Below are 19,830 nucleotides of genomic sequence, written 5' to 3'. Positions count from 1 at the left end.
TACTGTTCTGTTGTGGACTCCTTTCTTTTTTACTTTTGCTTGAGTATCTTTGCCGTCATGTGCCTTCAGCCATTTTGACTTCAGCCATTTTAGTTTTCCCTTAAAGGTAATATATAAGTTGAAGTTTGTAGACCTTAACTGAGTGCGTTTGGAAGGTTTTGTTTGTTTATGAATTTTTGTTTGATTGTTTCTTTTTAATTGTCCTGGCATTTGAATCCAGGGTTTTGTGCCTGCCAGGCAAGCACTGTACTATTGAATTATTGCCATAATTCTTTAATTTGATTTTTAAATTAAAATAATTAATTAATTAATTAATTAAAAGAATTTTTAATTTTTCTTTCCTCTCTTTTTCTTAATTTTCTTGACAATTTTGTATTTGAAGTACAAACATTATTTATGTAAGTGGAGAGTGGCTAAATAATTCAGCAGGAGCACACATCTTGAAAGTAACAGAAGTGATGTAAGCCTCAGGAGTTACCTCATCTTCATGCTTTCTCCATTTCCTCTTGCCCTAACCCTAATTGCAAGTTTCTTCTAGTTTTTAAAAAGAAATGGTGATGTGATTTGGCTTTCAAAGATGAAGTTATTAGTAATATTAAGTACTGTTTGATTAGCCAAAGCAAAACAAAATAAAAAACGATGCTCTGTCTCGAGTGTGCTATTGTCATTTCTCTCGAGATGTAGTCCTGACTGTGTCTGAGAGACTTTCCATACCACTAGTCTGCAGGCTGGGGAAACTAAGGTGCAGCATGGCTTAATGATTTTAAGTTTCCAAGGCAAGGTTCAGAGTGCACGCCATAGTACACACACTCTGTCATATAAGCCATGCTTCTTCGCACACTCTTGAGGTAGCTGTAGACATGCTCTGGTCTGAGAAAGCTCAGTGATGTCTCATATCAAACAACAAGCTGTCTGTAGTAGCCGTGACAGGGCCACAACAGCTTTTTTCCCCTAAGGCTTTAGTAGGAAATTACCAATTAGAAGAGTCACTGATATCTACAAATTCTTCATGTCTTACTTTGAAATATGAGAATGGTGCTTTTTCTTCAGGAGATGAAAATTTATCTTTGGCTTGAACATTTACATCTGCCTGATAAACTTGCTGTTCATATTTTACCTTGCAATGAATAAATATCCTTTCATGCTGAACCATTTGACTCTTTTTTTTTCTGTTAAGATTCATTTTCATTCTGGCTTTCTTTGTATATTTCTGTCCCCTACACATGCCTAATCTTCATCCTGTGTAAGAATCATGTCTTAGAAATTTGCTTTTTCTACCTAAAGCATATGAAATTGTCAAGTACTTTGGTAGCTTGGCAGAGGTGCCCTGGTTTGCTCAAGTTTGCCAGTGTGCATCTCATGGCTTTTGACAGGAGCTGTGTCTTTGACTTCCTCAGCCTATTGTGCTGTAAGTGATTATGGCAGAGTTTCCTCATTAAAAACTCGTTTGCTTCTAGTCACCTGGTTAAGAGAACTACAGCAATGACAATATTGTCCTCAAACTTATGTAATTAGTTTGAGCTGGTTCCTTGATAATTTTTTTATTGTTCTTAATAAAGTAGAAGCCAGACTACTGCAGTCAGCCACTGTCTGCACAGCTTGCTAGCAGTCTGATTTAGGAGCATCTTGTGTAATGGTTCTCCTTATTTATAAGCTTCTGGCTGTTTATGTAGATTCTATATGATAATAAATAAAAGTATAGACTACAAACTAAAAAAAAAAATACAAACTTAAATAGTTCATAGACCTATCATCAAGGACTTTCTATATTTTATTGGAAACTGAATAATCTTGTTTTTAAAAAATTGTGGTTTGAGGGCTGGGAGAAGAATTGTGGGCTCAGTCCATGCTTGAGAACTTGCCTACCATGTACATGGTCCTGGTTTCGCTCAGTACAGAAAATGCGATGTGGGTTGATGTATTGGTAGGTAAAATCCAGCAGTTTAATGAAATTAACTGGAAGTCCTAACACATCAAAGACAGGGCAGAAAGTACTATTGCCTGGCATTTTTGTTTAGATATGTATATATTTGTGACATTGAGTACTAAGTCTGATTTTTTTTTTTTTGGCTAAATCTAATTTTTAATCACATTAAAGCTTTTAAAATTATAAAGTTTAAGGTGGACATAATGGAAAAGTGCCTGTCATCCCAGTACTCTGGAGTCTGATTCAGGGGGATCGCCAAGCTCAAGACTAGCCTGAGCTATGTCTTTTAGTGTATGTGTATGTGTTATAGTTCTTCTTTATGTTTTTACTTATAGGAAATATCTGTTTTTTATTTTAGACAGTTTGGCAAACACCATCTAATCACAGGATTGACGATCAGTTTTCAGTTTCATGCTTTTTGTGACCTTTGATGATGATAAAGTCTTAAAATAGGCAGTGCTAATGTATTTTCACATTGCTTCTTTTTAAGGATAGTATTTCCCTGTTGTTGTCATTCAGATGGCCCTTGGGAAGTTGCTTTATTTCAAGTGGTACTGTCAGTTCTGTGTGCATCTTTAACCCACTGTATGCTTTGATTTTTGCTTCTTAGAGTTTCTCTCTATTTATTTTAATGTTCCCTGAAAGAGAGGCTAGCCCTGTTGCCATTTTGATTTTAGCACAATGGTACTGATTTTGATTGTCCAAATGACAGAATAAGTCTTTGCTTTTTTAAAAAGATTTATTTATTTATTTATTTATTTATTTATTATGTATACAGTATTCTATCTGTGTGTCTGCAGGCCAGAAGAGGGCACCAGACCTCATTATAGATGGTAATTATTGGGAATTGAACTCAGGATCTCTGGAAAAACAAATAGTACTCTTAATCTCTGAGCCATCTCTCCAGCCCAAGTCTCTGCTTTTTATGCCATTAAGTCTGTGGTGGCTGCCTGAAAAATACATGGTAGCCTGTTCGATTTGGATCTCAAACAACTTTGCCTGACTCTGGGTCAGAATTTGTGTTATTTTACTGATGATGATTGCTTACTAATTATTGTCATGTTGTTGTTAGACAATTCATGTCAGTGCTGTTCGTTGTGAATTACATTGTCTGCTTTTCTTATGTTTCTCTAGGCTGCCAAACTTTTTGATGAAGAAGGAAGGAAAAAATTCTTTACACAAGATATGAATAATATTCTTCTGGAGTAAGTGATTTTTATCTTTTTCTTTTTAAACATGGACTGGAAATAAATCTCAATGATAGAATACCTGCCTAGCATTCATGAGGCCCTAAGTTTATTCCTACCTGGAGAGAAAGGAAAGAGAACAGAGGAGGAACTTGGCAGCTGCGGAGGCTGTCGTTAGTGAAGAGCTTGCTTAGCATGCTTGAAGCTGGGGTTTGTGTCAGCTGGGTGTGTGTGCTGGCACATCTGGAATTCCAGCACTTCAGAAATGAAGGATGGACAGTTGAAGGTCACCCTCAACTACATTGTGAGTTCAAGGTCAGCCTGGGCTACCCTATCTTAAATAATAAAATAATTAATACAAAACTTTGCAGGAGTAGTGGTATATGCCTCTAATCTCAGCACCAAGAGGCTGAGGCAAAAGAACAAGAAATTTGAGGCTAGCTTGGGATCTAAGTTGAGAGCTAGTTGATGAGATGGTTCAGTGGATAAAATACTTGGTGTACAAGCTTGTTCTTGGTTTGAACCCTAGAACCCAGATGAAAGGAGAAAGCCCACTCCTGGTATTACGTCTTGAGCTCGACACACTTGACTTGGCATTCACCCACATCTGTACACATACACTTACACTATACTAAGTAGGTGGTTGAAGGGCTAAGAATATAGTTCAACTCGTATAGTTCTTGCCTTTAATTTATAAAGGTCTGGATCAGATTCCCCAGTACTGCATAAAACTGAGCATGGTACTTTATACCTATTGTTTTTCATTATTTATAATTAGTTGCAGTTTGTTATCACCATACTTAAAAACTAGGCTCCTCAAACATAAGTGTGTCTCTAGTGGAGTGGCAGTACAGTTCTTTATCAGTCTCGGTTTTTCAGGTTGAATGCAGGTGTGTGGAAGAGGTGTAGGATTGATCATACCTGTGCTGATTAGGTTGCTTTTAACTCCAGAGCCCCTAGGCAGTGCAGCTGTTGTTACTTCTCATGTTGTCTAGGTTCCAGCATGAGATTTCACTAGCCATTGTTTCCTTCCTTATATACTATACTAGATCAACTCTTTTCTCGTGGCTAATTCTGGCCTTTTCACTCTCTCCCTCCTTTCCCATTCCGTTTCACTGTTCTATAAGAGGGAAAATGTGTTTTCCCCAGGGAGAGCCCGGAGCCCATCCTTGTGCTCTGACAGCACAGGTAGACATACTATTGGCATTCCATTACAAGGCTTCTCTTTTCATTCTTTCCTCCTCTGTCACAAAACAAATCTCTTAATTGGGAAGCTCATGTACTTTTGTTTCTTTTTTAAGGATATATTTATTTCATGTGTGAGTATTGTTGTGTTTTATTAAAAAAAAAAAAAAAAAAAAAAAAGCCAAGGATATGTTTGATAGAGGCAGGTATGGTGAGGTGGGAGTGGGGCCTCGGCAGGCTCGTGCTGAAGCATCCTTTCCCCTAAGGTAGCAGTCATACACAGTGGATATAGTATGGAAGAGAGTTTATTTAGGGCATGGGAAGGGGAGATGAGGGAGTAGAGACAGACGACTACAGGGATGGGGGGAGGGGGAGGGGGGAGGAGGAAGAAGAGGAGGAGGGGAGGAGGAGAAGAGGCCGGCCAGGAGCTTGTAGAAAGAGAGGTGGGAGGGGGGTGGGGAAAGAGGGAGAAAAGGGGGTCAGGGAGAGAATAGAGTTAGAATAAGAGAGTGAGGAGGGAAGGGATGGGCTGGAGAGATGGCTCAGTGGTTAATAGCACTGAATGTTCTTGCTGAGGTCCTGAGTTCAGTTCCCAGCAACCATGGCTCAACCATGGTGGCTGACAACCGTCTGTAATGGGATCTGATGCACTCTTCTGGTGCGTCTGAAGACAGAGACAGTAGTACACTTGTATAAATAATAATAAATAAATAATATTTTTTTAAAAAAGAGAGAGTGAGGAGGGGGCAAAAAGCCCCTTTTATAGTAAGCCAGGCCTACCTGGCTATTGCCAGGTAATTGCTGAGTGGAACCTAGAAGGAATGTTAACAGATATTTTGCCTAGTGCCCAAAAAGTTCAGAAGAGCTTGCCAGATTCCTTTGAATTAGAATTGCACACAGTTGTTAGGCACCATGTGAGTGTTGGGAGTCACACCTGGGTCTTCTGGAAGAGAGTTAGCTCCCTTAATCACTACACCAGCTCTCCAGCCCCTCCTCACACCATTCATTCTTCAGTCCTCAGACTTGGAGCTGACTGGTTTTCCATAGGCACTTTTTATTGTTTCCTTTCTGTCCTAAACCCACATGCCTTACTTTTTCTAGGCAGAGTCGGTGCTGTAATAGTTGTGATGATTATTGAAATAGACTCCCTTGACATTGCCCAGGTGTACCGGCCTCAATATTTCTTCCTTTTGTTGAGGAGCAAGATGACTTTCATGGTTCGACTGTTCTTTCATAGTTGAATTTGACCTGAGTCAACAAATGTACATATCCTCACTCACTTTCTCCCCTGTTGCCTGAAGCAGGCATTCCTAATGGATAACGGGCTTCTGCTTGCTGCCGAGCATTTCCGCTCAGATTGCACTCGCTGTGTACTTGCTGTTTGCTGACATGAAAACCAGTGACTTTTTACATGTTCTCCTTGAGTCAGTCTAGACTTTCTTACATAGAATAGAATCTCTTTGTACTTGGACAGTTTGTATTTTACTTTCAGGCACAACTAACTTTGTAACAATAAGACAAGTCTGGAGGAGCCTAGGCCCCTAGTAACTGTCTAGCCAAATGGCACCAACCAAGCATTTCTGAGTAGCACACTCATGACCATGACATTTCTCCATGCTGGTGCTTGTATTTAACCTTCTATTCACATTTAGTTTTTTTAATACCAGGGATTTTTTTTAACCAGTTCTAAAAAATGCAATTTTGTCTGTTCTATTTTTTTCTGAAATTACAATATATCTATTTTTTCCCTTTGTTTTTTTTTTTTTTTTTTTTTTTTTTTTTTTTTTTTTTTTATCTGTGTAGCACTGGCTTTGTAGACCAGGCTGTCCTCAAACTCACAGAGATCTGCCTGCCTCTGCTTCCTGAGCACCAGGATTAGAGGTAGACCCAACTGCTACCCAGATGAAATTGAAGTGTATCTTCAAGGTGATAAATTCATTTGATATGGATGATTTTGTAGCCTCCCTGTATGTTGTTCAACAGTTATCTATGGTGACTTGGACATAATTTGTTACAAAGAACCCCAGTTTCTTTTACTTTCTTATTTGTTTATTTTGACACCAGTCTTGATGTTTAGCCTTTGCTGGCCTGGGTCTCCTACATAGACCAGGCTGGCCTTGAATTCAGAGAAATCCATGGCACCTCTTTCTGAGTAGGATTAAGTATACATCATCAACCCAGCTCAGAGCCTTCAATAATGGCCTTCAAAGTGACATCTGTTTTTTTTTTTTTTCTTTTTTCAGTAGTAGCTGCCAGTTATAATCTTTTCCATTTTGAGAGACACCTTATTTATTAATATTTTCTCTCTGTTAAAATATGGTAATTATTATAAGCTTTGCTGGTTTACTTTTAGAAGAGAAAAATATTAATCCCATTGGGTGAGATTTAAAGACAGCAACCTAAAGTTTTTGGTCAAATTAAGCAAGCTTTATTTCTGTCAGACAGGGCTATCTCCCTAAAATGGGATTTGAGAAAATAGCATTGAACATAGGATAAAGTAGGGCTTATATAGCTCCAAAAAACTTCAAGACTAAGGAATTTCCTAGAGTTTTTGATCACATAGGAACTTGGCAATTCTCTTTGTAAACCAGACTGGCCTCAAACTTAGACTGCCTCTACCTCTCAAGTGCTGGGAATACAGATGTGCATCACTGCAGCTGGCTGAGGCCTGGTTTTCATGTATGAAATTAGTTATCAGGCAAGCTGTTGCTGAATTGATAGAGCCACAGTTAGCCATCAGCATCATCAGAGATGTGAAAGAGAGAAATTATAGCAGGAAATATCAATTAACGTGACAAGAGGCTTAACACTACTTAGACAGTTATCCTAGGCTCCAGTGGTAATTTGTGGGGGGAGCAGAGGTCTGTCTTCAGCTGTCACATAGGACAACATTGCATGTTCAGCTGCTTCAAAGACAGGGTCGGCCTTTGGCTGCCAGACCCACAAGGTTAGAGAGATTTTCCTGGGGATGAAGAACTTGGTGAACTTGGCCTCCCTTGACTTAGGCAGAGTAAGGCAGTCAACCCAGCAGTGCCCACAGTTTGTGCAGGGCTGTGCCTCACCCGTTGCCTTTAGAGACCTTAGAGTTGCCCCTAGGAGCTGACATTTCTGTCTATTATAGGAATATTTTTTCCATTAAATAGATTAAATGTCATATTCAGTAGAACTCTGTAAAGTTGTGAGGGCATTTATTAAGTATACCTGATTTTAAATAAAATTTTCTTGATTTTAGTTATTTGTTTTAAGTTTAACCTTGAAAACATACAGGAATCTAAAAAAAGTTCCTATGAATTTGTATTTAGCATGACTACAAGTATAGTTTTGGACATATTAAAAATTTGGTTATTTCTAAGGTATCTTATTACTAACTTTCATATTTTAATTATCTTTAACAGTTTACAAGCTACTTGCTTTTATAAGATTAGAATTTGTATTTTTATCCCTGTTAGGTTTAGCCTTTAAAGAATTACAGTTTTTGAGTTGAAGGTCTCTTGAGTATCAAAATGAACTTTTAAGTCATGAGACTGATAACTTTATTTTCCTGGTCTTTTCATGGTACATCATTATGGACGATCATAGTCTCCTGTCTGACTCAGTTTATCAGAATAGCTAGAGCTTAAGAAAAGGGGGAGGTGAAGAGACTACACATATATTCCTCAGTTAGTTTGTTTAGCCTGAATGACCTTTAAGTAAGGAAAGACGTTCTATAGGCTCTTTGCTGCACTGCTTAGGTTATTGGCCTGCTGTATCAGAAGACAGGAACATCCTAGAGCACCTCTGGGGGCCCTGTTATATCTCTTAACAGAGAAGAAACAGGGCACAGTCATAATCTGAACAAGGCAAAAACCAAACTTTAACAATGTAAACAACTCAGTGCTTAATATCTGGGATTCATTTGTGATCCTTTGGGGCCCTGTAAGGGGCCCAAGTCACCTCTCTGGCTCTACCCTTGACAGCATCCTATATAGCCTACCCCCTAGGCTCCAATTGGCTTCATTTCATTATGGCTGCTGTTTTTAACCTGAGCCATCTGTCTCTCCAAAAATTTATTATGTATACAGCATTCTACCTGCATGTATGCCTGCAGGCCAGAAGAAGGCTGCTGTTTTTGATGGTCCTTATATGGCACTGGCATTTCCAAATCAGGTCCCTCATTGCAGTTGGGCTGCATTTTCCTCAGTAGTCTTATCTGGACTCCAGGAATTCCAGTCCTGCAGTATGGTGCCAGGGTTTAGCTGCTCTCCTTTCATGCCTTTTAAAACTAATACCATCTTGTTAACTCTTACATTACAAAGTTTGGTTGCCAACACAAGATACATTTTTTGATATAAATGCATGGAGGTGCAGCTTTAATATTTTATTAAGTTTTGTTTAATCTGGGTGGACTTGACTAAACTGGTTAGTTGGACTAACCAGGAACTTGGAACTTTATAGGAACTTGGTGTTGGGCCAGTCCCTGGGCATTGGTTTCTACCTGTACCCTTGACTCTTTGTTTTATAGTCCAACTGTATCTTTTGATTAGGGACAGGACTTTCAGATAGAAGGTATTCTTCTAACCTCAGGTATCCTCACTGTCCCAGACAGGATCCCAGCGGACCAATACCAGGTGTCATAGAAGGAGATGCCTTACTCATGACTCGGCAGAACATCTCATCAGGATGGAGTTGAAGTGTAGGATGTGGAACATGTCAAAGTCCAGAAAATGGATTAAGACATGGTCAAATTTAAGTTATACAGAAAACTGGAAGGAATTTATCTTGACCTTGTAACAAGATGGCTTCTAATCTTAAGATCGAGTCAGACTGGTCCATCAAAATAAAATAGCTACTAGACAAAATGCACATTTAACAATTAGTTTTCTGCTCCAAGAAAAGGAGGCATGACCTATCATTTACAATAAATGGAGTAAACTATTAAATCCACAGCCATGTCACAGTTACAGTAGGGAATGTAGCTTCATTTTTGTAAATGAAGAAATAGCTTGAACATACAGCCGGGCATAAGGGCCTTTACCTTTTCAGATACCTTCAGGGAACATATTGTATGGACTGTAGGGAATGCAGTTTTGGAAACGTCTACCTTTCTTTGTTTCTTTTTTCTTCCTTTCCTCCTTCCCTCCCTCTCTTCCTTCCTTCCTTATTTTGTTTGTTTGATTGATTTTCAAAAGAGGGTTTCTCTGTGTAGTCCTGGCACTTGCTTTGGAGACTAGGTTGGCCTTGAACTCAGTGGCCTGTCTCTGCCTCTGCCTCCCTACTGCTAAGACAAAGGTGTGTGTCACCACCACCCAGCTCCTTTATGGCTTATATGGTGCTATGTAAAAAGGATTCTGTGTTGTTTACTGTTGTGTGTTTTTTGTTGTTTTCGGGTTTTTTTTGGGGGGCAGCATCGAGTTACAGCTACAAGAACTAGGTCCTGTCATTCGTAGTGATGTCTACTCCCATCTTGAAGCATTTGTGCCATGCAATAAGGAAACACTGGTAAAACGTCTAAAGAAGTTACATCTTAATGTTCAGGTAAGTGGAAGAGCAATTTCTACATCTTGGGTTTTGTAACCAGTAAGCAAGAAAATATTTGCTCAGTCTTTGCACATCTGTCACTTTATAGTTCTATTTGCATATCTTTAATAAACATGGCGTTACTCAGGGTGTTTGAGAGCCCCTTCTTTAGGGTTGGCAAGATGGCTCAGCAGGTAAAGGCACCTGCTGAACAAGCCTAACAAAATTGTCCTCTGAACTTCACAATCTACCATGGCATGAGCAATAACATACACATGTACACATGGGTGTTGGTGTGTGAACACATAATTTTTTAAAATGTTATTTCAACAGTTGGTAGGTTTAGATAAGAAATACTGATTTCTAAGGCATAGATTCTTTAGTAGGCACCACAAACAGAATTCTTTATTGAGGCACTGATTTCTGTTAACAAAGAGGTTTTTTGAGTTGAGAAATTATAGTTCCTTCTTGATTCAAAGCAAATTAGTGAATAAAGAAATTGTATTGCTATCTCATATCTTGTGGTTTTGCTGGCAACTTGAGACATTGACAGTTGAAGCCAAAATTCAAATGACAAAAATAAGTAACTGATAAAATAGAACTAGAAGTAGAAACACTTTTTAGTTTTTGTTTTTTGAAACAGAGCCTCACTACATAGCTTTGGCTGGCCTGGAGCTCACTATAGACAGCAGGTTGACCTTAAAATCACAGATCAAGCAGCAGTGCTGGGATTAAAGGTATGCACTACCATACCCAACCCGGAGAAGCACCATTTACATAGTAAAAACACTTTATTTTCCTTTTTGAAAAGGACATAAGACCTAAACTAGCCCAGATTTAGCAGAGTTTACATTTGGGTGCTGGGACTGTAGGCCTTCGCCATTTTGCTTGTCTTTGTTAGTGTGTATTTTCATTTTCTGAATGGATATTCTGTAGTATATTGGTGGACCATGAATGTTCCCTGTTAGGCAGACCTTCAACCAATTGAGCTATATCCCCAGTCCCAGATTATAGAATATTTTGTGCCAGCTGTAGTGGGACCAGCAGCATCAGCTTCACTGCTTTGATAGCAGCATTCTGGAGGCAGAGGCCAGCCTATTCCATCTATGTAGTGACTTCCAGGACACCCAGAGCTACATAGTAAAACCCTATCATAAAAACAAAATAGTTTCAGAGAAACATTTGAAATTTGATATTGAAGTTATTTAATATTCCATTAGATATGAGAGAAAGACACCATCTGTCTTGTCCTTGTTGGTATTTATATAAGCTTTGTCACACCATTTCTATCCCTAAACATTGCATTGTAAGCTTTACATTGTTGGAGCTTCATATAAATAGAAACAAACTGTTTTCTTCTGTCACTTGCTTTCTAGCACTATGCTATGCCTCAGATGTGTGTCTCTACATATAGTCAAAATCCATTGCTGCTGATGTGTATAAAGTTCTCTATTATATCTCATTTAGCTTCTGTTTTCTGTTTATGGATATTTGATATTTTCCAGGGAGGTTGTCTTAATTACATAATTCTTCAAGAAACCTTGATAGTAAATGTTGAGATTAAAAAAAAAAAAAAAATAGTATGTTCCAGATACCATAGTTTATTAATTAGTATCCATGGAATAGTTAACATGCTTTCTAGTCATTTTCATGTTCCAAATACATCTTTTATCAAAAATTTTATATATATGTGTGTGTGTGTGTGTGTGTGTGTGTATGTGTGTATATATATATATATATATATATATATATATATATATGGCCTTGGGGTGCAATTCAAGGATAAAGATTCACTCACTTAGTATGCCTGAGTCTCTGAGTTCAGACCTCATTATAAAAAAAACAAAGAAAATCAGTGAAGAAACAGTTAAGATATTTCTGGACCTATGACAGTAATAAAGATTTTTAAGCACTAAGTATATGATATTTGCAAGATGAAAATGCTATTGGCCAATTTAAGGTGTCAGATATAAAATTCTTTCTTTCTATGCTGAACCCATATGGAGAAGAGTTTCTGTTTCTTCTATCATTTGCCCTTGAACTTAACTTTTGCTTGCAGCATAACTTAAAATTGCTAACAACAGCTGGGAGAACAGGATGTCCACATCCTATTGGTAGTCACCAGTTACGTATTGTAGTATTTCAGAGTGTAGTGCCTTCTTTGGGTATATCTACTAGCCAGGAGTTAAACAGTAGTCTGGGCAGTGTCTCTCCCATTCTCTAGATTATTTGCATTGCAATTCATTCCTAAAGCATATTGACCAAAACTTGGGTTCATGTTTAAGAATGTGAAGTAGCAGGCAAAAACAGGGACTCTGTTGGTGAGACTCAATCATCCTAATTTTGCCTCCAATGTGCCTTTTGACAGATCAGTGCTGTTGAAGAAATAGCCATGTTAGATAATCATTTCAGGTCTGTAATCAATATGTGACATGTGATTTCACCTATTGAAGATATGATTATAGAGTAAGTTTTGTTAGGATGTTTGAGAAAATTCCAACTCTATCTTCTCTCCCCTCTAGGATGATCGTTTAAGAGAACCTCTGCAGAAACTGAAGCTGGCTGTTAGCAACGTCATGCCTGAACAGCTGTTTAAATACCAGGAGGACTGTCAGGCTCGCAGTCAAGCCAAGTGTGCCAAGTATGTACCTGCTTTGGGCTGGCTTTACAAAAATCACTTTTAGCTGATGTTCTTAAGTAGTCCTCATCTTTGTGAAACCATGTGTGTCATTGAAATGATATAATTGAATTTTTCCTAATTGTCACTCCCCACTCAACTGCTTTGCTGTCAAAAGCACAAGGCTTTATCTAGTTAATCTCCATATTAAGAAAACAAGAACCCAGTCACGCATGATGGGACATGCCTATAATAACAGCAATTAGGAGGTTTCAGCAGGGTGATTCAGGTTCCAGACTGGCCTGCACTTCATACTGAAATGCTGTCTCAAGGAAAAAAAAAAAAAAAAAAAAAAAAAAAAAAGGCTAAGCTCTGACACTGGTTAGGCTGGTCACATGCTGACCAATCTGGCTAAGCTAGAGCTGGACACAGACAGCTTTTAACCTAAAGGGTGAGCATTTGGTTTGGTCCTCTGTATTGTAGTTCAGAGGCCTATTTACTCAGCCACTTTATGCTAGTTCAGAATTCAGCATATTGTATGGAAATAGAGCTCCTTGTTTGTTCTGTTTTAAATAAGCATTTGGCTGAGCAACTTTGAGTCTTGTGAACTCTGGGTGAAAACTTCTCTTCATAAAATGTTTTTCATTTTTCAGGTTGCAAGCAGATGAAGAACGGGAAAAAAATGGATCCGATGATGATGATGATGATAAACCAGGGAAGCGAGTCATAGGCCCACGAAAGAAATTCCACTGGGATGATACCATCAGGTGAGCTCTGTCAGTTGTCACTTAGTCAAAAATAGAGTGACGAGAAGAATCCGCAGCAGAAGAGGACTAGTCTGGAAGCAATCAAAGACTAGTTAGTGTGTAAGAAAACAAGCTCATGGATATTAATTTGGTGCAGTCACCTCAGGGTGTTGGGGCTTTGGTTTCTATACAACACATTCAATCAGCTATTCAGTGGAGGGCAACCATTCTGGTTGCAGAGGACAGGCATGTAATAAAGATACTTGTGTGAACTGTTGGCTTGCTGTACCCTGGGGAAACAACTGTTCCCTTCAGTCTTTACTCACTTAAAGAAAGGTACCAAAGGCCATTGTTGGTTTTGGGTTTTTGTTTTGTTTTGCTTTTATACTATTTTTTTAATGTTAATCAAAGGCTTTATAAGTTTGGTAATGCTCAATAACAAGATGCCCATACAATCAGAAGTGTAACCCAATACCCAACCTAGATATACCAACTACCTTTGACTGGCGGAGACACTCGAACATCTGCCTCCATGTTCCCCCCCTCTCTTGTCACCTAGCTCCTCCTCTCCTTCTCTTCCTCCTTTTCTTACTTCTCCTCTTTCTCTCTTTACTCCTCCCACCTTAGCTCCTCCTACATATCACCCTTCCTGTTAAAATAAAACTTTTCTCTTAAAATACAGTTAGAGCATAACTATACCAATTTGGGTCAGTAAGGTACAAGATAGACCCAATACCCAGTCCATCATTTTGTTGACTAACCAGAACCTCTGTCATCTCTCCTAACTAAGAGACTTAGTTCTGAACCTGGCTTTTTTCTTGGCTTTAGAATGAATGTCAGCTGAAAACCATCCTTTCAAATCTTTTCTCTCAAAGTAAATAGCTGGGATTGGCTATGAGACTTAAGTCTTCAACCCCATCAGAAATCCAGAATGACTGAGTAACAAATGATGGGAAGCACAAAGTATAGCTTCTAAAACTTAGCCAAATTATAGAGACCACTGAACACCTGGACAATCCCTATACTACAGAATGTTGGAGCATCCAATCTTCAGCCTTCTGGCCCAGGATCATCTGACAGACCTAGTGATGCAGAATTATTAAGGGCTGATTACTCTGTCTTGGCAGATATAATCAGTCGACTATTGCGCAAGTGTGTCCTTTTCTGGACAATAATTTGTCTGTAGATGGAAAGAGGCAATTCTTGCCTAGTGGCTGTCTCACCACAACTGGAGTAACTCCAAAGATGCTCAATTTCTTCTTAGAATCCAAGACAGGAAGCTGTCAGGAGCAGACAGGTCTCTAATCAAAATGAACATTAATACAGAAATGTTTGTATCGTCAATTATGTGGACTTCTGATGTTTTGAAAACCAACTATCCATGTAAGACAATCTGGACTGTTGTCTGTTAACTCCTCTCAGCTATTTCTAAATAAAACATAGAAAATACCCTAACAATAAACTCAGAGCCATGAATTTGCTATAGGCCCTTAACTCACAGGCTAAGGGTCTCAGTCTTGTATTCCTAAATGTGTTATATAGGCACAGTGCCTATTGAGAGTAACAGTATTAATCTCACTTTTATATTAATAAGAAGCTCATACCAATGAAAATTTTAAATTTGAAATCAAAGTAAATTTTGTACCATTTAAGAAATTATAACTTCATCTTAATAACAGTTATACATATTTCTATCAATAGATTATGGCTATTCAATAAATCCTAACTAATCCTCCCTGTTCCAACAAAACCACTACTTTTCCCTAGAAAAACAGCCCAATATTAACCACCTCAGTCCCCAAGCCCAGGGAATAGGGGCATTGACTCTTCATTAACTTCTTCAAGCTGATTATGGCAAAGGCCATTGTTTAATGGTGGGGGTGAGTGTGTGCAATGAATGGTTAGTGTTATAACTTATTTCTTTTATCATTGTCTGAATTCTTTAGTGAATATTCTTTATTGTCATCAGATTTGTGTGCTTCAAAAATACCTGTTTGGAATTCTATTTTCTTTAGTTTCACAGTTCATATTTCTGTATCAATATATATTTTTAATCTATTTAGAACTTTGTTATGTAACCTTGTTGAGATCAAATTGGGATGCTATGAATTAGAGCCAAATAAAAGCCAGTCTGCCGAGGACTATCTTAAATCCTTCATGGAGACAGAGGTGAAGCCACTGTGGCCTAAGGGTTGGATGCAGGCAAGGTAAGAAATGTGCCTTCTGGGATTTTGATGTGTTTTCTTGTTAATTTTATTAAATATATATTTGCGCAAAAACACACTACATTGATTTTGCTAAGAAATTACATTAGGAGGGGTGGTACATGGGAAGGTTTGGACAGAGGAAAGGGAAAGGGAGACTATAATCTCAAAAAATTATTTAAAATAAGAATGTACATGTTCAGCATTCTATTAATATGTAATATTACAGGCTCGGGCTACATTGAGAGATTTCTATCTCAGTAAAACAACTACATGTGAGGGAGGGTAGATCATCACCATTTAACAAAGCATGTCTCGTGGAAACAAATAAGTATAAATATTTTATTTTGTTTTAAATTAAAATTTGTTTCCTTTTTTTTTTTCTTCTGAGTTTAGTAGTAGGAAAAAGGGCTGTGGGCTGATAGTTATAAATTTGAGGGGCTTTTAATGCATAGAAAGGAACTCCGGGCTGGATTTAGAGCTGAGCTTGAGAAGGTGGCACACACTAGTAACAAAGCACTAATGAGAATGGCACAGAAGGATTGTAGTCTGCAGCCAGCTGCAGTAGAGAATCCCAGCTTGGGCTATGTAGTAAAACCCATCTTAAGAAACACAAAATCGCCGGGCGGTGGTGGCGCACGCCTTTAATCCCAGCACTTGGGAGGCAGAGGCAGGAGGATTTCTGAGTTCGAGGCCAGCCTGGTCTACAAAGTGAGTTCCAGGACAGCCCGGGCTATACAGAGAAACCCTGTCTCAAAAAACCAAAAAAAAAAAAGAAACACAAAATCACTGTTCATGGTGATGCAAGCCTCTAGTCTCAGAGTATGGGAAGCAGAGGTGGAGTCTCTGTGAGTTCAAAGCCAGCTGGGTCTGCATAGGCCAAACTGACCTTGAGCTCACAAAGATCTGTTTGCCTTTGCTTCCTGTGTACTGGAAGTCACTGCCATGCCTGGCTGGAGTAATTTTAAAAGAATAAAAAAACCAAACTTGGCTATTAACCTGTCATCCTGTTTTGTTTTGTTTTTAAGATAGCGTCTCTCTTTGTAGCCCTAGCTGCTCTGAAATTCTCTGGATAGACCAGACTGGCCTCAAACTCAGAGAGATCTGCCTCCCTAGGGCTGGGTTTAAAGGCATGTGCCACCAATGCCCCACTTCAACCTTTTATGTTAAAGTAACATAAACTTTTTCTATTGATTTGTTAAAACTTCTGAATATGAAGAAACCATATAAAACTTTTCATGAAATACATTATTGAATAAAGTTAATACTTTTGTTTGGTAAATAAACAAAAAAAAATCAAATGATTAAGGATTTTGAGTTCAAGGTTAACATGACCTATATAATACTACATTTGAAGCTAGTCTGGGCCACACAGCAAGAGCTTGTATGTAAAACAAAAACACAAAGTGAAGTAATTACTATGTTAGTTACTATAAAAATAATGTTGTCTTTTAATGTTTCCAGAATGCTTTTTAAGGAGAGCCGGAGTGTACATAATCATCTTACTTCTGCTCCGTGAGTAAATCCTAATTCCAGATTTCTCCATTTGTTCTTATTCATGTTATGGCTTTAAGAAACAAAGATGGGGCTGGAGAGGCGGCTCAGTGGTTAAGAGCACTGACTGCTCTTCCAGAGGTCCTGAGTTCAATTCCCAGCAACCACATGGTGGCTCATAACCATCTGTAATGGGATCAGATGCCCTCTTCTGGGTGTGTCTGAAGATAACAACAGTGTAGTCAAATATATAAAATAAATAATTCTTAGAGAGAGAGAGAGAGAGAGAGAGAGAGAGGAGAGAAGATGTTCACTAAAGTGCTGGTTAACATAGGTAAGACTGAAGGCCACTTTAGGTCATCTCTCTGTTGCCACCTTTGATTTGGTTTGTTTTTCATGTTGTTTTGACTGGTGACTTTGGAAACAGTCCTGAGATCCTGTCCCAGTCTAGGTTAGCACTCTCCAGTAGAGAGCTATGCAGGGAGCTTAGGTTAGCTCCTCTTGTTCTCACTGTCTGCATGATTAACTGCATCAGATGAGCTGATCAGCTAGTGTTCTTCTTCCTTGTGTTACACAGAAATGGATATTTCCTTAGTAAAAATAGAAAACAAATTTCTAGGTCTGCAAAATGTTTCCATGGATAAAAGCACTTGCCTTATAAACCTGACTTGGAGCCCTAGAACCCAATGGTGAAAGGAGAAACCAACTCCTGAAAGCTCACCCTGATCTCCATATGCACTGAGACGTGTTTGTCTCTATACACACATATTATCACTCATGAATAAAATCAAATTTTAAAAAATGTTACTACCAGAAATTACACACAGGTCCCAGCATAAGCTAGGCAGGTACTCTTCTCTCAGCCACATGCCTAGTGCAGGGAGACTACTATGAAAGAATGAGCCTTTGTTCTCCTAATACATAGGAGAATGTCATGGTTGCTTTGGGGGTTACATATTGATCCACTGGGAAAATAGCTCAGTTCAGTGAGTACTTACCTACCCTTAGTTTTATCTCTAGCACTTAAAAAGGGGTTATTGAATATAATATATATTCAATATATATATTGAAATATATAAAGTTATCAACTTATAGTTTGTTTAGCACTTCTGTGTACTTTTAATTATCATTTTGGGATGCTATTATAAAACTGTTGCTCTCCTTTTATGCATACAGTTAGAAGAAATAGAAATTTTTAGTGTATAGAAAGGGCACTGCTAGTGTATTATCAGAGATCTGTTGTGTTTCAGTTACACTGTTTTCGCCTTTAAGACAGAGTCTTGGCTTTGTTGCCCAGTCTGGTCTTAGTGGGCTCCATGTGACTCTACTGCCTCTGCTTCTCAAATAGCTCAGATCATGAGTACATGCCATTGTGTCTGGTTCCCGTCCATGCCGGGCGGTGAGCTACATCTTAGCCCACTCCTCAGCTTTTAAAACATCGTTCCATTGTTACTGCTACCTTTGTGTTTTGTTGTATGTATACATGTATGTATATATATTTATTTGTATTTTTATCAGGAAATAAGGTAGGTAAGGCAGGCAGTGTTGGTACTTTAATCCCAGTACTGGGGAGGCAGAGGCAGGCAGATCTCTGGGGCCAGCTTGATCTATTGAGTGAGTTTCAAGATAGCCAAGGCTACACAGAGAAAGCAGCCTGACTCAAAAAGAAAAAAGAAAGAAAGGTGTTTCATGCCAATTCCTAATTGTTCAAAGTTTCTTGCTTCATTTATTTTGATTCTGGGTCTCACTATATAGCCCAGGCTGGCCTGGACCTTACAGTATAGACCAGAGTGACCTCAAACTCACAAAGCTTTCTTCTGGCCATTTAATTAATTAATTTCTTATCATTCTGACCATTTTATTTGATTTTTGCAATTAAAAATAATTTTTAATAAAACCTTTTTTTCTTAAGTAAAATGTCATTAATAACCCATTTCCCTAATTTGTATTTGGTATACCTTGAAGCTGTTTCTCTGCATATAATTGTAGGCACCTGTTTTGAGTTATTTTATGTTTTGTGTATTTATATGTGGTTTTTAATTTTTCTTATTATCTATATTTCTTATTTTAGTAATTACTTGGCCTTTAAGTCAATTTGAATTAGAAAAATATTGCTAAGTACCCCCAGGCAAGCTGAATGAATACTTATATGTAGTTTCTGCTTTCAAGGATGTTTCCCAATAGTGGAAAGAGTTAGATTAGTCTGCTGTCATCTGTAACATATAACTGCTTTTGAAATGACCCTCATTTTAATCTTTTATCATAGGGCAAAGAAAAAGGTGATCCCTGCATCAAAACCCAAAGTCAAGGTAAGAGTCCAGCAAAATCTGTAGTTGGTCCTAATTGGTGAGTGTTGGGATGGATTTTTAAAATGAAAAGAACATATGCTGATTAGCAAAGATTAATAGGTGCTATGCTAAATTCCTTGATTTCAACTTCATAAAAGTCCATTTGAAAGGTTGTGGAGCAGTGAGAATTTGCATACATTAATTCTATATAGAAATATTGGATAAAATGAAACAAATGTTCTTTTAAAACATAGTTGACTGGGCATGGTTATATGTACCTTTAATCCCAGCCCTTGAGAGGCAGGAGTTCCAGGCCAGCCTGGTCTACAGAGATAGTTCTAGCATATCTGGGGCTACACAGAGAAACTCTCTTTCAAAAAACATAGCCAAGATTGTAATTGGGAAGGAGCGATTCCAGAGGCAAAGAGAAACTACCCAGTTGATGGTCTGTGACTGAGGCTTCACTGCCCTTGGAAAGACTACCCGTCACTTTATGTATGGAGAGACTACATATGGAGTGAGACATTATGGTTTCTTTTCAGTTTATTTTCAGAGTATAGCAGGTAGGATTTTCTGGGGTTAATACAAGTCAGAAATAGAAAAGAAGCCGGTATAAAACAGGTCCCAGAGGGGGATAAAAAGATGGCTCAGTGGTTCTTCCAAAGGTCCTGAGTTTAATTCCCGGC

At 38.3% G+C, this 19,830-nt stretch overlaps 1 protein-coding gene across 6 annotated transcripts in view; it reads left to right on the top strand.

Moving 5' to 3' along the window:
• Ubn2 (ubinuclein 2) overlaps positions 1-19,830 on the top strand; it is a 93,294-nt gene that overhangs the window by 34,720 nt on the left and 38,744 nt on the right. For all 6 annotated transcript variants that reach the window (XM_076913530.1, XM_076913527.1, XM_034519121.2 and 3 more), the window contains exons 7-13: positions 3,062-3,132; positions 9,684-9,813; positions 12,318-12,436; positions 13,066-13,179; positions 15,222-15,365; positions 16,827-16,877; positions 19,123-19,165. In XM_076913530.1, the coding sequence (XP_076769645.1) occupies positions 3,062-3,132; positions 9,684-9,813; positions 12,318-12,436; positions 13,066-13,179; positions 15,222-15,365; positions 16,827-16,877; positions 19,123-19,165 (672 nt within the window). The remainder of the gene's footprint in view (positions 1-3,061; positions 3,133-9,683; positions 9,814-12,317; positions 12,437-13,065; positions 13,180-15,221; positions 15,366-16,826; positions 16,878-19,122; positions 19,166-19,830) is intronic.

This window comes from Arvicanthis niloticus, chromosome 15 (assembly GCF_011762505.2).
Source record: "Arvicanthis niloticus isolate mArvNil1 chromosome 15, mArvNil1.pat.X, whole genome shotgun sequence".
Lineage (NCBI taxonomy): Eukaryota > Metazoa > Chordata > Mammalia > Rodentia > Muridae > Arvicanthis > Arvicanthis niloticus.
Note: the sequence above shows the minus strand (reverse complement) of the source record. Positions and strands in the feature narration are given on the sequence as shown.